The 14,794-nt window shown below is 56.7% G+C and overlaps 7 protein-coding genes across 7 annotated transcripts; 4 read left to right on the top strand and 3 right to left on the bottom strand.

The window, feature by feature from the left end:
- Window positions 1–490: 490 nt before the first annotated feature.
- Window positions 491–1,808, bottom strand: CCMA1212_010629 (Peroxisomal membrane protein PEX14; the record flags this gene model as incomplete). The annotated part of the gene is made up of 4 exons (XM_073707665.1): window positions 491–1,243; window positions 1,307–1,620; window positions 1,694–1,700; window positions 1,776–1,808. 4 exons carry the CDS (start codon window positions 1,806–1,808, stop codon window positions 491–493), a joined length of 1,107 nt encoding a protein of 368 aa, XP_073553868.1.
- Window positions 1,809–2,049: 241 nt separating this feature from the next.
- CCMA1212_010628 (putative kinetochore protein NDC80) lies at window positions 2,050–4,806 on the top strand (the record flags this gene model as incomplete). Its single annotated transcript, XM_073707664.1, has 4 exons — window positions 2,050–2,057; window positions 2,384–2,528; window positions 2,550–4,504; window positions 4,602–4,806. The coding sequence occupies 4 exons, from the start codon at window positions 2,050–2,052 to the stop codon at window positions 4,804–4,806; spliced, it is 2,313 nt and encodes a 770-aa protein (XP_073553869.1).
- Window positions 4,807–5,274: 468 nt separating this feature from the next.
- On the bottom strand, window positions 5,275–6,484 carry CCMA1212_010627 (uncharacterized protein; the record flags this gene model as incomplete). Its single annotated transcript, XM_073707663.1, has 3 exons — window positions 5,275–5,715; window positions 5,761–5,923; window positions 6,345–6,484. 3 exons carry the CDS (start codon window positions 6,482–6,484, stop codon window positions 5,275–5,277), a joined length of 744 nt encoding a protein of 247 aa, XP_073553862.1.
- Window positions 6,485–6,725: 241 nt separating this feature from the next.
- Window positions 6,726–8,484, top strand: CCMA1212_010626 (Fumarate hydratase; the record flags this gene model as incomplete). Its single annotated transcript, XM_073707662.1, has 3 exons — window positions 6,726–7,116; window positions 7,215–8,238; window positions 8,301–8,484. 3 exons carry the CDS (start codon window positions 6,726–6,728, stop codon window positions 8,482–8,484), a joined length of 1,599 nt encoding a protein of 532 aa, XP_073553863.1.
- Window positions 8,485–9,038: 554 nt separating this feature from the next.
- Window positions 9,039–9,598, top strand: CCMA1212_010625 (13 kDa ribonucleoprotein-associated protein; the record flags this gene model as incomplete). Its single annotated transcript, XM_073707661.1, has 2 exons — window positions 9,039–9,060; window positions 9,153–9,598. 2 exons carry the CDS (start codon window positions 9,039–9,041, stop codon window positions 9,596–9,598), a joined length of 468 nt encoding a protein of 155 aa, XP_073553860.1.
- Window positions 9,599–11,003: 1,405 nt separating this feature from the next.
- On the top strand, window positions 11,004–12,452 carry CCMA1212_010624 (N-acyl-phosphatidylethanolamine-hydrolyzing phospholipase D; the record flags this gene model as incomplete). Its single annotated transcript, XM_073707660.1, has 1 exon — window positions 11,004–12,452. One exon carries the CDS (start codon window positions 11,004–11,006, stop codon window positions 12,450–12,452), a length of 1,449 nt encoding a protein of 482 aa, XP_073553861.1.
- Window positions 12,453–12,911: 459 nt separating this feature from the next.
- Window positions 12,912–14,713, bottom strand: CCMA1212_010623 (Mannosyl-oligosaccharide alpha-1,2-mannosidase 1B; the record flags this gene model as incomplete). The annotated part of the gene is made up of 4 exons (XM_073707659.1): window positions 12,912–13,501; window positions 13,593–14,180; window positions 14,257–14,438; window positions 14,502–14,713. The coding sequence occupies 4 exons, from the start codon at window positions 14,711–14,713 to the stop codon at window positions 12,912–12,914; spliced, it is 1,572 nt and encodes a 523-aa protein (XP_073553866.1).
- Window positions 14,714–14,794: the final 81 nt, after the last annotated feature.

Raw genomic sequence — 14,794 nt, 5'->3', positions numbered from 1 at the left:
TGAGGACAAATGCCGCGATGGCATGTGCGCGTCTTCGACGTTCATCCTCTCATACCAAGGCGTCCATGATGTCAATTGCTCGAGCTCGAGCCTCACCAATTTGATGGCTGAGATTAGCGTGCATTTTTCAGTGAGCACCAGCGGGAACAATAAGCCCGAGCCTCGGCCCGTGTCTCGCTGCTTCTCAGTCTAATACAACCACAGCTCATCACTTGCAAGTCAAGAACTGCCACTTTGATTCCTCTATACATTTGCCATGAAGAATGCGTATAGAATCCAGTGATACTGTTCCACATGAGTAAACACCAAGAAATGAGATCCATTTGAGATTAAATTACATAAAGAAAAGTGCAACGCTCCCGGGCCGTTATCCAATCGATGCTGCTGCAATGGTCCCTTTATATCCGTACGTTGCGCAACGACATCCGCAGTCTTGTCCAAAACCGTACACACAATGCATGGCGAAATTCAAGGCAAGCAAAAGAATCATCTACGAGCTGCCGGCAGCCGCCTCGGCCGGTGCCTTTTCGGCCTCCTTGCCCGACGAGGACGAGGCCGACGAGGCTGCTGCTCCGGCGTTCTGGTTAGCCATGGCCATCTGCCATGCTGGGATCGAAGCCTTGCCGGAGCCGCTCGACATCCCAGAGGGCCTGCCAAAATTGCTCCGGGACGGACCCTTGGCAGCGTCAGCCTTTGGCGTGGCACCCGTTTCCGTCGCGCTCTCATTGGGTGACTGAGCGGCGGCCGCTGTGGGCGATGCCGTTCCGCTGGTGCCGTTGTTGACGCCGTTCGTCCCGTTGATGCCGTTGATGCCGTTGGCGCCCCGGAAGTAGCCGGTCGAAGCGGTGGGATTTGAGGCGGCATTCATCCTCTGTGACACCAGCGTCTTGAGACTCGTCAGTTCCGTGTTGATTTCGGCCAGTCGGTTGTCGGTAATCTCCTTCTGGTTGTTCATGGCCCTCGGAATGGCGTCCTTGAGGCCCTGCACCTCGTCGCGAATGCGCTGCGCGTCGTCCTCGCGGCGCTTGTTGGCCGTCTTCAGCTCCGCCATGATCGTCTCCAGATCCGCCAGCGTCACGTCTAACCGTTCTGTCCGCTGCTTCTCAGCATCTTTCAGCGCTTCCGTGTCCTTGGACAACTGCTCTACCAGAGCAAAGGCCTTGTCAAACTGCTCCTCGATCGACTTCTTGTCCTGCTCCAGCTTTTCAGGGGTAGGCGGCGCTACCAGGGGGTATACGTATCGCTATTGCCCATTAGTCAGTATGAGTGTGGCCGCCGGACTCGCGCAGTGTTGATTTGGTTGTACCTTGCCCAACGAGAACAGACCATAGCTGACTCCGCCCACCACGGTCGCCATGATGAACCAGTCCCTCCAGTCCCTCTTGGGGGTCGCGGCAGGCGGCTGCCATGCGTATTGGGGGTAAGGCTGGTAGTACTGCTGAGGAGGGCCCTGAGGAGGACCTGGGGGCGCGGCCGCGTAGGGTGCTCTGGGAGCTACCGCGCCGCTGCCCCCGGCCCTGGCAAGAGCGGCATCAATCTCCTCTTGTGTCAGGTTCTTGGTTCGCAGGAAGGATATCTTGTTTTCGATGGACGACGCTGCTACGCTGGGGTCTTGCAGGACTGCTCTATGGTTAGCATCGTGTGCCGAAAGGTGCTGTGAGCTCTAGGGATGGGGAGCCGAGTCAAAACTGACATTGCGCCTAGATATTCCGAGCATCAGCAAAGGGATGGACTTGCGAGTTGAATGTCGCGAAGACATGGAACGGATGACTTACTGCTGACGCCACGATCTCCTCGCGTATCGCCATAACGGCGGATCGGGATCAAGATGTCTTGGACAGAGCCTAAAGAGGCCCAGAGAGATCAAATCGCCAAAATCGACGGAGGACGCGGTTTCGGTGCGCTGGCGATGGATGCTGACGAGAGGCAGGGACTCGGGCGACAGAGTAAGAGATGAAGCTCGGTAATATGTGGTGGAACCCCGGATGGCTGAGCGCGGCCGCAAAAGGTGCCAGAAACATGCTGGGCCGAGGCAACGGTACGTACCCAATGTACAAGTACCGGTACTGTCCTTCAGCTGAACCAGTGGCAGTTGCCGTTTCCAGCTTTTGGTCTGTCACGTGCTCGCTCGTCTCAGATTCAACTCCCGCCTCAGCCGCGCTAGTCCGCTCTCGGCCAATCAGGCCTTTGTTTACTTTCTCACCGAGCAACCCGCCTTATCACTCCCCCCCCAATTCTCAACGGCCCCACGAAAGAACTTCCAGCCTTGTATGTGCCCAATGCCGCCTCGTCGACACGGCCGAAATCCCATCTTGTGCCGTTGAAATTGATCGCCAAACGCGCCAGGAATTGCTCTCCAGCTGCTCGATCATTGTCGCACAAGCTCCGCCGACGACGCAATGTCTCAAGACACGAACCTGTGGAGCGTCCGCAGGAAACGTGAGGTAGGCTCAAGGCTCGCTCCCCGTCGCCTCTGTCGCAAGAGCGTCGGCATCCGGAACATGGTCGCCTGTGGCGCGCAGGCAATCGTCCGCTGACAGACGGCACAGACTCTGGGCGGCCTCAGCACAAATAGCGGAATACCCGCGCCCGGGTCGACGATGAAGCGCTCGAATCCGAACCCAGGCCACTCCGGCTACGGCACCGGCCACGGCCGCTCGATGTCGGGATCTAGGCACTCCCTGGCCTTGACGCGTCCAAACCAGCCCATGTTCCAGCGCGCCTCCTCGGGCGCAAGCCTCGCCGACCTCGGCCTGTCGTCGGTCAAGCGCACCTCGTTCCAGCAGCCCCGGGCGACGTATACGCCGTCCGCCTTCACCCCAGCGGCCGCGAGACCATCGACGGATGCCGACAGGCGCAGCAGCGTATATCGCCCACGACAGTCGACGGTTGGTCCCATCAGCCACCAGAGCTTCTTTCAGACTACGCCCCAGGCAGCGGGCGTGCCACGCGATCCCCGGCCGCTGAGAGACCGAGCCTTCCAAGCGCGCATCGCCCAGGAGCTCATGGACTACATGGTTCAGCACAACTTTGAGATGGAAATGAAGCACTCGCTGTCACAAAACATCTTGAAGTCGCCGACCCAGAAAGACTTCAACTACATGTTCCAGTGGCTATACCACCGGATCGACCCCAGCCACAAGTTCCAGAAGAATATCGACCAGGAGGTGCCGCCCATTCTCAAGCAGCTTCGATACCCGTTTGAGCGCAGCATCACCAAGAGCCAGATTGCCGCTGTGGGTGGGCAGAATTGGAGTACTTTTCTTGGGCTCCTGCATTGGATGATGCAGCTGGCCAAGATGCTCGAGGGCTATGCCAACAACCAGTACATGGATGCCTGCCTCGAAGCTGGCGTTGACGTGACTGGCGATCATATCATCTTCGCCTTTCTCAGCAATGCCTATCGCGACTGGCTCGCCATGGACGACGACATGGGCGACGAGGATGCAGAACGACTACTGGCCCCGCACGTCGAGGCCATGGCCAGGGCCTTTGAGCAGTCCAACTCAAGGTACACGGCAGAACTCGAGATGCTGGAGGCTGAGAACCAGAGGCTGTTGAAGGAAATTGAGGATCTCGAAAAGTCAACCCCGGATCCCGCCGTCTTGGACAACCATTTCCGGATCATGGAAGAGGACCGTGTCAAGTTTGAGGACTACAACGAGCTCGCCATCCAGCGGTCGGAAAAATACGAAGCTCGTATCCAGGTTCTTCAAGGGGAGTTGGACAAGCTGATGGAGGAATTGAGGGAAGCCGACGAAGAGCGACGAGGGCTTCAAAAGGCTGTCGATGACCAGGGCATCAGCATGCAGGATATCGACCGCATGACTTCTGAACGGGAACGACTGCAGCGGGGCATCGAGTCGGCAGGGCAGCGCCTGGAGGAGATCAAGAAGAAGGTGATGGAAAGGGAGGCCGAGGCCAGCCGAAGACTCGACGAGCTGGAGCGCATGGTTGACAGGTACAACACCATTGCCTACCAGATAGCGCTGATCCCGGCCACGGCGGCCAACGCCAAGGGTAGGGAATACGAGCTGCAGGTGACTCTCAACGGGAGCGAGCTGGGGTCGTCCAACTGGAAGAGCTCCAGCACAACGCACACACCGGCGACGGACCGGCTGCTGATCGATGCTACGACGGGTTACCAACCAGGACACGTCCTTAACCTGGACCTCAGGGGCTCGATTCGGAGCAGCTTCATAGCATTGCGCAAGGAGATTGCGGAGCGGCGGAGCGCCGTCATGGACGACATGATGAAGGACCACGATCTCTTGGATGGCATTAAGGAGGCCATCGAGGACAAGCGGAACGAGGTCGAGGCGCTGAACCACCGGGTGAGGGCGGCGGAAGAGGAATACGAAAAGACCAAGGAGGTTGCCACGGCGCAGAAGATGGGATCCGACGCGCAGATTGAAAAGATGGAAAAGGAGCTGTCCAGGATGCGTGCCGGCTTGACAGAGTCTGTGCAGCTGCTTGAGCAGCGCGAGATTAACACGACCATTGAGTGAGTTTCAGCCCCTTGTTCCACCTCCAGGCCGGCAACCAGAACCAGAAGTCAATGAGCATTATCACAAGAAGCTAACCACTTGTACCATCTCCAGATACGAACAGCTTGTATTACGAGCCAACTCGCTACGAGAAGAGCTGCACACGGAGATTGACCGCATGCTCAACGACGTCATCAAGTTCAAGATCCATGTGCAAAAGAGCCTGGACGACTACGAGGGCTTCGTGGCGGACGAGCTGGAGAAGGAGCTGGGTGGCGACGAGATGATGGACGAGACCCGGACGCTGCCCGACATATGAATGGAGGTGTAATCGACGGTTTTTGCCGTGTGTCTTTCTGGAACGGCCTTTGGAATATTAATGAACTAACGCTTGTGCTGATGGCTGGAGTTTGCTGGCGTTGGCTGGTCTTTTCCGTGGACTGTCTTTTGTGCATACTTACTTTCTTGTCTGATTTTTTTTTTTTTTTTTTTGGGAAGATACCACTAGCAGTTGTTTTCTCCATTGAAGGAATGAATGATGACTTGGGACTATCGGATGAAACGACCTGGCTGCGTGTACTGTTATCTTGGGCGCTGAAATGAGAAGAAGGTCAGGATCCAGCTGAGGGCATAATAGGGCATATCCAACTCTTCCTGACTAGGGGGTAGGCATCAAGCTGGTCAAAGTGAGGCGCAGCTGCCCCTTTCTCGCGTCTCCTGCTCTTCTCGACTCTTGGACATTTGACAGGATCACCTAAGCCGAGGCCAACCCAGCGCCTCTTCTGATTCATCCGACTCTCCTGGGCGTATCAAACCGTTCTGAGCTGTCCACGTCTTCTTGCATATCCAGCTGATTGCCCCCTCTGCCCTCTGTCCCCTCCTGCATCCGGTACGACCACACGCGCACCGTCTCGTCAGAAGAGACCGTCTCTAGACGACCATCTTCGCTAAAGGCCATTGACCGGATGCCCGTCTCGTGTGCCCTCAGTAGGAGCCGGATCTCCGTGGCCTCCCGATTCCAGAATCGAACGCACCCATCGTCCGAGGCGGCCGCAATATATCCATCGTCTGGAGTATATGACACTGCGGACGTCTGACGGCAAGGGAGTTCAATGTCGGCTAGCTGGTTCGAAGGCCCAGTCCCATGACTGTGAGCCAGGACCTTCCCGCTGCGACCAACGATTTGCCATTGGGAGAGAAGGCCATGGTGCGTTGCAACATCCCATATCTGGCGGTAGGGACAATGCACCCGTCAGTCCTTGGAACTGAGTACCTTGGGTAGTTGGATGTGAGTTGGCTGCTTACCGTGATAGTGCTGTTGTATGTATGCGGCTGCAAAGGTTCGTCCGTCGGGGCTGACGCAGATGCGGTCGCAGTTGCCCCTGAAGCCCGCGAGCGTGTATCTGTCCTTGCTGAAAGCATCAAAGCGGACGGGACTGCGCTGCGGAGTGTCTAACAAGCTCGATGTTGAAGCTGCCTTGTGTGATACCAGGTGCTACATGTATACGTAGTCGAGCAGCCTGGCGTGAACGAACGGAACATGACGGGAATAAATGGCTCAATCCATAGCAATCAACTTTGTAATGATAGCATGAGAAGTTTGGAGTCCAGCCAGGGCGGCTGACATGAAGTTGTCGTGTAAGTGTGACGATGGGACATGGGGGTAACACAGCCGTGGGTTGAGCGCTGCAACAGATCGGGAGGTGCCTGAATGCACCACAAGAGAAGTTGCTCAATTCATTTGCGTTATCGGGTAAAGAATGAAGAGAATCTTATGCTAATATTTAACAAAAAATCTATGTACTGATTCTTGAAAAATCACGAGTGAATCGAGGCATCAAGGAAAGGATGAATTACCGCATGAGGCGGATGCAAAGCTCAAAGGCAACAAGTAGCTCGGTGCGGTATTTACGCTGGCCGTCTACCTCGGGGCTCTGCTCCGGTTTTTTCCCTCGCCGTTCCCCCGGTTTGCCGGCATTTGTTGAGCGCTGTTCCATCCTTGCACCCTTTTTTTCTTCCTTGTCCCGCTTCCATCGCATTCTCCGGCCGGTGATGCATTTTCTCCTTCTCTTTTCCCTGATACCTACCACGCGTGTCGTCTCGGTGCGATAGACTTTGCCTGCGTCTGCCTGTTGCAATTGGATACTCCAGAGCGTCCAATTGATATAATCTGAATCCCGATTCTTTTTTTTTTTTTCTTCTTCTTACATCTTCTGTCTCCTTGTTCTTGTCAATAAAATGCTTCGGCGAGCGTCGGCAAGAGCTGCGTCGGGCGCAACCGGCCAGCTGCTGCTCAAAAGCGCCTCCCCTCTGTGCCGCACCCCGCAGGCCAGCCTCAGCATCTCCAACTCGTCCAGCTTCCTGCTGTCTTGCACCACCCGCAAGACCATCCCCGCCGGCCTCCGGAGCTTCCACGCCACCACACGCAACATGGCCGACACGCGCATCGAGAGCGACGCCTTTGGCGAGATCGAGGTGCCCGCCGACAAGTACTGGGGCGCCCAGACGCAGCGCTCGCTCGGCAACTTCAAGATCAACCAGCCCCAGGACCGCATGCCGCCGCCCGTCATTACGGCCTTTGGCATCCTCAAGGGCGCTGCGGCGACGGTCAACATGCGCTACGGACTCGGTATGTGCTGCAAACATGACGGCGCTTGGAGAGAAGAGCACAAAGGAGAAGAAGCAAGGACCGGGAAGGGACTATTCGCTGACCACTTCGCCTCGCAGACCCCAAGATTGGCGAGGCCATCCAGCAGGCCGCCAAAGAAGTCGCCGACGGAAAGCTGCTCGACCACTTCCCCCTCGTCGTCTGGCAGACCGGCTCCGGCACCCAGTCCAACATGAACGCCAACGAGGTCATCTCCAACCGCGCCATTGAGATCCTCGGCGGCACCATGGGCTCCAAGAAGCCCGTCCACCCCAACGACCACGTCAACCGCAGCGCCTCCTCCAACGACACCTTCCCCACCGTCATGCACATCGCCGCCGTCCTCGAGTTCGAGCGCGACCTGCTGCCCGCCCTGCGCAGCCTCCGCGCCGCCCTGCAGGCCAAGGTCGACGAGTTCGAGGCCAAGAAGATTATCAAGATTGGCCGCACCCACCTGCAGGACGCCACGCCCCTGACGCTGGCCCAGGAGTTCTCCGGCTACGTCGCCCAGCTCGACTTTGGCATCGAGCGCGTCGAGAGCTCCCTGCCCCACCTCAAGCTGCTGGCCCAGGGCGGCACCGCCGTCGGCACCGGCATCAACACCTTTGAGGGCTTCGCCGAGGCCATCGCCGAGGAGGTGAGCAAGATGACGGGCATCACCTTCAAGACGGCGCCCAACAAGTTCGAGGCCCTGGCCGCCCACGACGCCATCGTCCAGGCCCACGGAAGCCTCAACACCCTCGCCGGCTCCCTCACCAAGATTGCGCAGGACATCCGATACCTGGGCAGCGGCCCCCGCTGCGGCCTCGGCGAGCTGATCCTGCCCGAGAACGAGCCCGGCAGCAGCATCATGCCCGGCAAGGTCAACCCCACGCAGTGCGAGGCCCTGACCATGGTGTGCGCCCAGGTCATGGGCAACAACGTGGCCACGACGATTGGCGGCATGAACGGCCAGTTCGAGCTCAACGTGTACAAGCCGCTCATGATTCGCAACCTGCTGCACAGCTCGCGCATCCTCGCCGACGGCATGCGCTCGTTTGAGGACCACCTGGTCAAGGGCCTGCAGGCCAACGAGGAGAAGATTGCCAGCATCATGAAGGAGTCGTAAGTCTTGCAGCCACCCATGGTCTGTAGTTCCCTCGCTAACCCGGTTACAACAACGACAGGCTCATGCTGGTGACGTGCCTCAACCCCAAGATTGGCTACGACATGGCCAGCAAGGTTGCCAAGAACGCGCACAAGAAGGGCCTGACGCTCAAGCAGAGTGCCATGGAGCTCCAAGCGCTTACGGAGCAGGAGTTTGATGAGCTCGTTAAGCCTGAGCTCATGGTCAAGCCCAAGAGCGTGTAAAAGAGGTGAAGAAGAACGTGGGCGTGTACCTTGTATGACTAACATTGAAGCTCAATAACGCCATGGGACGTGGCACTTGTGTGAAGCATCATGGCATAGCTTGTATCATTAATGCTGAATATCCAAATACAAAGGAAACAAAACAGTCAAGTCAAGTACAATCTGCCTCTCCTTTGTCTGCGTGTGCTCTGTATACCTTACCTTACTTTAGCTCTGTGAGTTCGAGTGTGACCTCGGCAGTTGGGCAAGCCATTGCCTAAAAAGGCAGTTAAAAGGCCTAACTCCCGTGTACTTACATAAGCAAGATCGTCCGTACTCACGACTGCTCAAACGTGGCGACACGTGATCGTAGACCAGATTCCCACTTTCTGCAATCGTGATTACATAACACGAGATAAGCTTCTCAATCCATTGCTATCGCAATTTTTTTTTTCTTTCTCGAGAGCCTCTTGCATCAACTCAAACCACCTTCAACTCCCCCCATTTCCTCCGCATATACCGGCCGTGAGCCTTCCTCGGGCGAGCCCATTTCCATCCGACACCGTGAAAACAAAATGTCCACCGCCAACGAAGCAGGTGAGTCAATTCTCAAAGGACAATTGATCCTTTTCCGTCTCCCTCAGATGGGTTTCCTTGAAGCTGCGATGCTGACTTTTGTTCCTCGACAGCTTGGCCCTTGGCCGATGCGGCCTTGACCCAGGAGATTCTCGATCTCCTCCAGTCGGCCATGCACATCCGTCAGGCGAAGAAGGGCGCCAACGAAGGTATGTTTCCATCTCTCGAAGGATCTGATCAATCCCATGATGAAACGATGGCTGACCTCTTTTTTTTCTTTTTTTTCCCACCTGCAGTTACCAAGTCCATTAACCGCGGAACTTGCGAACTTGCCGTCCTGGCGGCCGACACCGAGCCCCTCGCCATCATCCTGCACATCCCCCTCATCTGCGAGGACAAGGGCGTGCCGTACGTCTACGTCCCGAGCAAGACCCTGCTGGGCCGAGCCTGCGGCGTGAGCCGGGCCGTCATTGCGGCCAGCATCAGCTCCAACGAGCTGTCGGAGCTGTCGGGCCAGATCAAGGCTCTCCAGCAGAAGGTGGAGAGACTTGCCATTTAAGGGACAGGACACGGGACGCGGGGAACGTGTGGTGTTGGATCCCACGCTGGAGCGTTGACACATTGTGTGAATGCGAGTGTCAATGCGCTTTAGATTAGCTAGATCAATTGACATTTTATTTTCACATGGGATGATGATGTGCGTGATGTGAGCTGAGCTGAGCAATTGTTGGCTGGTGGTCTCCAATCCTTTCTCGTCGATTGTGGTGATGAGTTGTGCATGCGATGACGATGACGATTTTGATGCCATGCACGACAGATCATGCTTATCCCGTACCTTGATCGATTCGAACAACTTAGTATCACATCCCAATGCCTGTAATACTTACATACCTCACCCACACCAACCTCAAACTCCCCCAAATCATTCCAGTCCAAAGCCGGTCTAGATCCGTCAGCACCCTGTTTAATTTAAATTATTTATTTTTTTTCGCCCGTCTAGCATTTCCATTTTCCCGTCCTTCGGCGGCGCGTTAATACGGACGAAGCGAACGGGGGACGACGGAGTTAACAACGCCCTAAAGTGCCGCTTACACAACTTGATGCGTGCTTTGTCCATCGGCGGTCCGATCCAGAAGCGGGCTTTTAGTACGGAGATCGTTGTTGATGCTACTTCTCGGGGGTTGTAGTGCAGAAACATGTCTTGGATCTTTGGATACTTGAAATGATTTGGAAAAGGGGAGGCAAAGGCGTGTTATTGAATGAATGACATGAAGATGGGTTTATGTGATGCGTCTGGATATACTCAGCGTTGTGTCATCCAGATAAACTAACGGTATCACAACGTCCCTGATCACCAATCCCAAGCCCGATTCCTGAACCGGACCCTGATCCATCAAACATCGCAGCCGGAATCCCAGTCGACGCCGAAGTCCGCCAGAACCATATTGAGAAAAAAAAACCCCCCCGCCCGACAGAAACTGCTCTAGAACAATAAAGTTGCCTTCTTATTAGTTCCTGCAGGGGAGAGGGCTTGCGTAGCCAAGTTTGCCCGGACTCGCACTCGTTTCTGTTAACTCCGCTGCTAAGGATCGAGACGGTTATCAGACTATCCCGGTTGTGGCTTGCTTTGGGTGTTCAGCTGGTGTTAAGCCCTGCGGAGGTAAAAGGCGATATGGACGACGTAGGACAACGATTGATGGATGATGGCTGGGGTTTTGAGGGTCCTGCGGAGGAATGGGCTGATAATAATAGTAAAAGCCGCTTCATACGAAGCCAAGTCCGTACCAAGGAAAGTCCGGACGAAGAGAAAAAGAAAAGAAAAAAAGAAGTTTCCAGCCAGCGTTGAATCTTCGTTCGCCCCCCCCCCTGTTTTGACGTCGACGTTGACGATTGTGGCTTTGAAATTCCCGGCATGACGCAGCATACTTTTGTGTTCAAAGTAGTTGCATATATATCCTGCTCGAATGTCGTCGCAGTTCCGGCAGCAGCTTCTCCCCAGGCTGTGGCAGCGCTGGTATAACCGCGTCAACGGCATCAAGCTCAACCCCAGCATCATCAACACCACCACCAAGATCAACATCAAGTCCAACAAGCAAGGCAGAAGCAGAGTCGTCCTCCTCGTCTTCTTCGCAGCAGCTGCCACAACGGCCACCGCCGCCGCCGCCATGACACGCAAATCAATCTCAACCTCCACCACAACCATCTCCTCCTCCTCAACCACAGCCCTCCATCATCATCCCCCCTCAACAACCTCCGTAACAAAGATCCCCGGCCGCACCAACATCCCCGACGAAGCCGCCTCCAACCCGCACCACGTCCTCAAGCGCAGCGGCGCCCTCGCCGGCTTCCAGAACCCGTACCCCTCGTGGTCCAACCCCGTCGGCTTCGCCTCCATGCTGCAAAACGTCATCTGGCCCAGCATCACCGGCGACCTCAAGTGGCCCGACACCGCGCCGCCCACCGTCGCCGTCGTCCCGCCGCAGTGGCTGCCCTCCCGCGACGCCTCGCCGCGGCTCAGGGCCACCTGGCTCGGCCACGCCTGCTACTACGTCGAGTTCCCCTCGGGCCTGCGCGTCCTGTTCGATCCCGTCTTTGAGGACCGCTGCTCGCCCTTTAGCTTCATGGGGCCGAAGCGGTTCACCCCCAAGCCGTGCGACCTCAAGGACATACCCGTCGTCGACGCCGTCGTCATCAGCCACAGCCACTACGACCACCTGTCGCACGGCTCCGTGCTCGAGATCCAGAAGCACCACCCGCAGGCGCACTTCTTCGTCGGGCTCGGCCTGGAGCCCTGGTTCCGCCGCAACGGGCTCCGCAACGTCACCGAGCTGGACTGGTGGGAGGACGCCCAGCTGACCGTCACCGTCGGCGGCAGTAAAAGCGAGAGCGAGAGCGAGATCAAGACCATCTCGGCGCAGATATCCTGCCTCCCCGCCCAGCACACGTCGGCCCGCTCCGCCTTCGACAAGGACACGACGCTGTGGTGCTCCTGGGGCGTCCGCTCCGGCGACAAGAACGTCTGGTTCGGCGGCGACACGGGCTACCGCGCCGTCCCGCGCGTCCCGGCCGGCGTCGACGACTACGGCCCCGAGTACGAGTCGCTGCCGCGGTGCCCGCAGTTCAAGCACATCGGCCAGCACCGCGGGCCCTTTGACCTCGGCCTCATCCCCATCGGCGCCTACTTCCCGCGCGTCGCCTTCTCCGCCATGCACGCCAACCCCTTCGACTCGGTCGAGATCTTCCAGGACACGCGCTGCCGCCGCGCCATGGGCATCCACTGGGGCACCTGGGCCCTGACCATGGAGGACGTCCTCGAGCCCCCGCGGCAGCTCAGGGAGGCGCTCAGGCGCAAAGGAATCCCCGAGGAGGGCGTTTTCGACGTCTGCGATATCGGCCAGAGCAAAGAGTTTTAGGCAACGGTTCTGTTTTGTATTTGTTTCTGTTTTTGTTTCGTTGTATCCATCTCAGCGAGCGAAGGATTCGATTTCGTTTGGTTGGTTCAAACCTGTCAGACCCTGGCAAAAGACGCACCTGTACTAACCAAATCTCACGTCACATGAATCTGTGCTTTGTATAGAGTCCACTTCCACTCACACCTACACATACCTAGTAGTAGTAATACCCGCATTCGCGCTCATAGATACATGTCGGACAATGTATTCATAGATCTATCTCATTCAGCATACCAGAACTTGAAATGATCAATATCCAATGTGCTTCTAGCGCTTCATATCTTGAATGACATACCATATTCTCGTACTTCAAACCACTCATCCAGACCCATGTATCCAAGCATCTACAGAGCAATCATGAAATGAGCAGCAAACGATGAAATAGAGGAGACGAGAAGGGGTTGAAAATTTCCAGCTCCTCTAAGCAAGGTGGCCACCTCGTCGTCGTGATGAGCGGATGCTAAAGGGGTGCGCCTCTGTGTTAAAGACAAACTTGTTCCCGCCATTGGCCTGCACCTGCACATCCGACTCCTCCGCGAAGATCAGGTACGCATACTTCAGAGCCTCGGCAAACCAGAAGCTCTCCATGTCGTCAGATGCTCCCCCGCCGTTGGCCTGAGTCACGTCGTTGATGGACGAGTATGCGCTGCCGGCGCGGCATGCGTCCTCAATGGCGCTGAACGCTTCCCAGGCCAGGTCCTGCCACTTGGAGTCGCCCGTGACGCGGTATGCGTAGTACAGGCTCTCCAGAGTCTCCGGCCGCAGAATGTAATACGGTGCCGTCACCCAGAATCCTGCCGTCGAGTAGAACCCGGACTGGGACGAGGGCGGCGAGCCGCCGGCGCCCGTCACGCTGTCCACCCACGCAAAGCCTTCGGGGCCAATTCCAGAAGCCGTCTGGTTGTACGTGGCAAAGTACGAGCTGGCAAGCTGGAGGCCAAAGTCAATGTACTTTTGCTCGTTCAGGAGAATGCCTCCCAGGATAAAGTTGCCACCGGCAAAACTGGCCACTACAGGGGGGAAGAAGAGCAAGAGTGTTAGCACAATGCCACTTGTGGCTCGCCACGTATCGAAATGGCTACTAGAAGAAAAAGAACCTACAATGTCCTGAGTTCGGGGACGTGGACTGTCCATTGTATGAAGACAAAAAGGTCAAGTCCTTGCGCGTCGTCGGGTGAGAGGCGAGATGCGCAATGGTCGAGTCGGCAGCAAGCACCCAGCGATCTTTGTAGTGTGCAAACGCAGCAGGGTCGTACAGGTACATCTTGATCAGATACTCGTAGAAGCTGTCCATGAGGCCGGACCAGCTGCCGCTGCTATCCTGAAAGGTACCGTTGCTCGTGCTGACATACGTTCCGATCAGGCCGGGCCATGCCTCTGGACTTCCCTTTGGGTTCAGGAGATACGACTCGCCCTTCTGCGCAAGCTGGCCATACAGCGGATTTCCCGTCAGGTCGCTCAGGCGTGTCCACTCGAGCACCAGGCTTCCAATCTCGGCGACGTTGTTGCTCGATGCACCGCTTCTCTGGACAGTGGGGTTGAAAATGACGGTAGGATCCGGGACACCGCTGGGAGTGGTAAACGCAACCTTGAGGCCGTTGGCCAGTGTTTCGGCCTGGTTCAGGAGGCTGTTTACCAGAGTCTGGTTTGTCGCCAAGGAGCTGAAAGGACCTCGCAACAGGTCATAGGCTGGGTGGAAAGCATCGATTAGCCATGCGATCAGCCGAAGCTTCCCACGATGCCGAAGTCCACATCGAAAACTTACCAGAAAGCAGGCCACCGATATACCGAATGTTGGTCTCGAACACGGAGATGCCTTGGTTAGCCACCGCAGTAGTGGTAAAGTTGATCTGCGGTACATGCTGTAGGATTGTCTTGACAATGTCGGCATCCCCCATCAGGATAGCCGTGTCCAAGCCATCGATTGCCGATGAGCCCCAGCCGTTCCTAGGCCACAGTTAGACACAAGCCCATGCCAATTTACCATACCATCGCGAGCTCGCAGCTTACCTCTCATCATCAAAGCCATTGCTGACCGGGTGAAGATCGTCATGGGGAAAGGCAAACTGGTAATAAGCGTTCCACGACGTCTGGAACGCGGCCTTGACTGCTGCCGCCCTCGTAGGGTTGGGGGAGCCGCGTTTCATTGCTGCCGGCTTTGGATATGCCAGCGCAGGCCCGACGAGCCCGAGGGCGAAGACGGAGCTGCTAGGGAATCTCATATTGGCGGCAGCTGTAGCTCTGGTTTGAACAATGAGGGCGGCAAGGCGAAGACGAGAGAGGCACTTGTCCAGGCTCAAGGC

The sequence above is a fragment of the Trichoderma ghanense genome (genome assembly GCF_004382785.1).
Source record: "Trichoderma ghanense strain CCMA-1212 chromosome Unknown scaffold_28, whole genome shotgun sequence".
NCBI classification, from domain to species: domain Eukaryota; kingdom Fungi; phylum Ascomycota; class Sordariomycetes; order Hypocreales; family Hypocreaceae; genus Trichoderma; species Trichoderma ghanense.
This window is presented reverse-complemented; position numbering and strand designations above follow the sequence as displayed.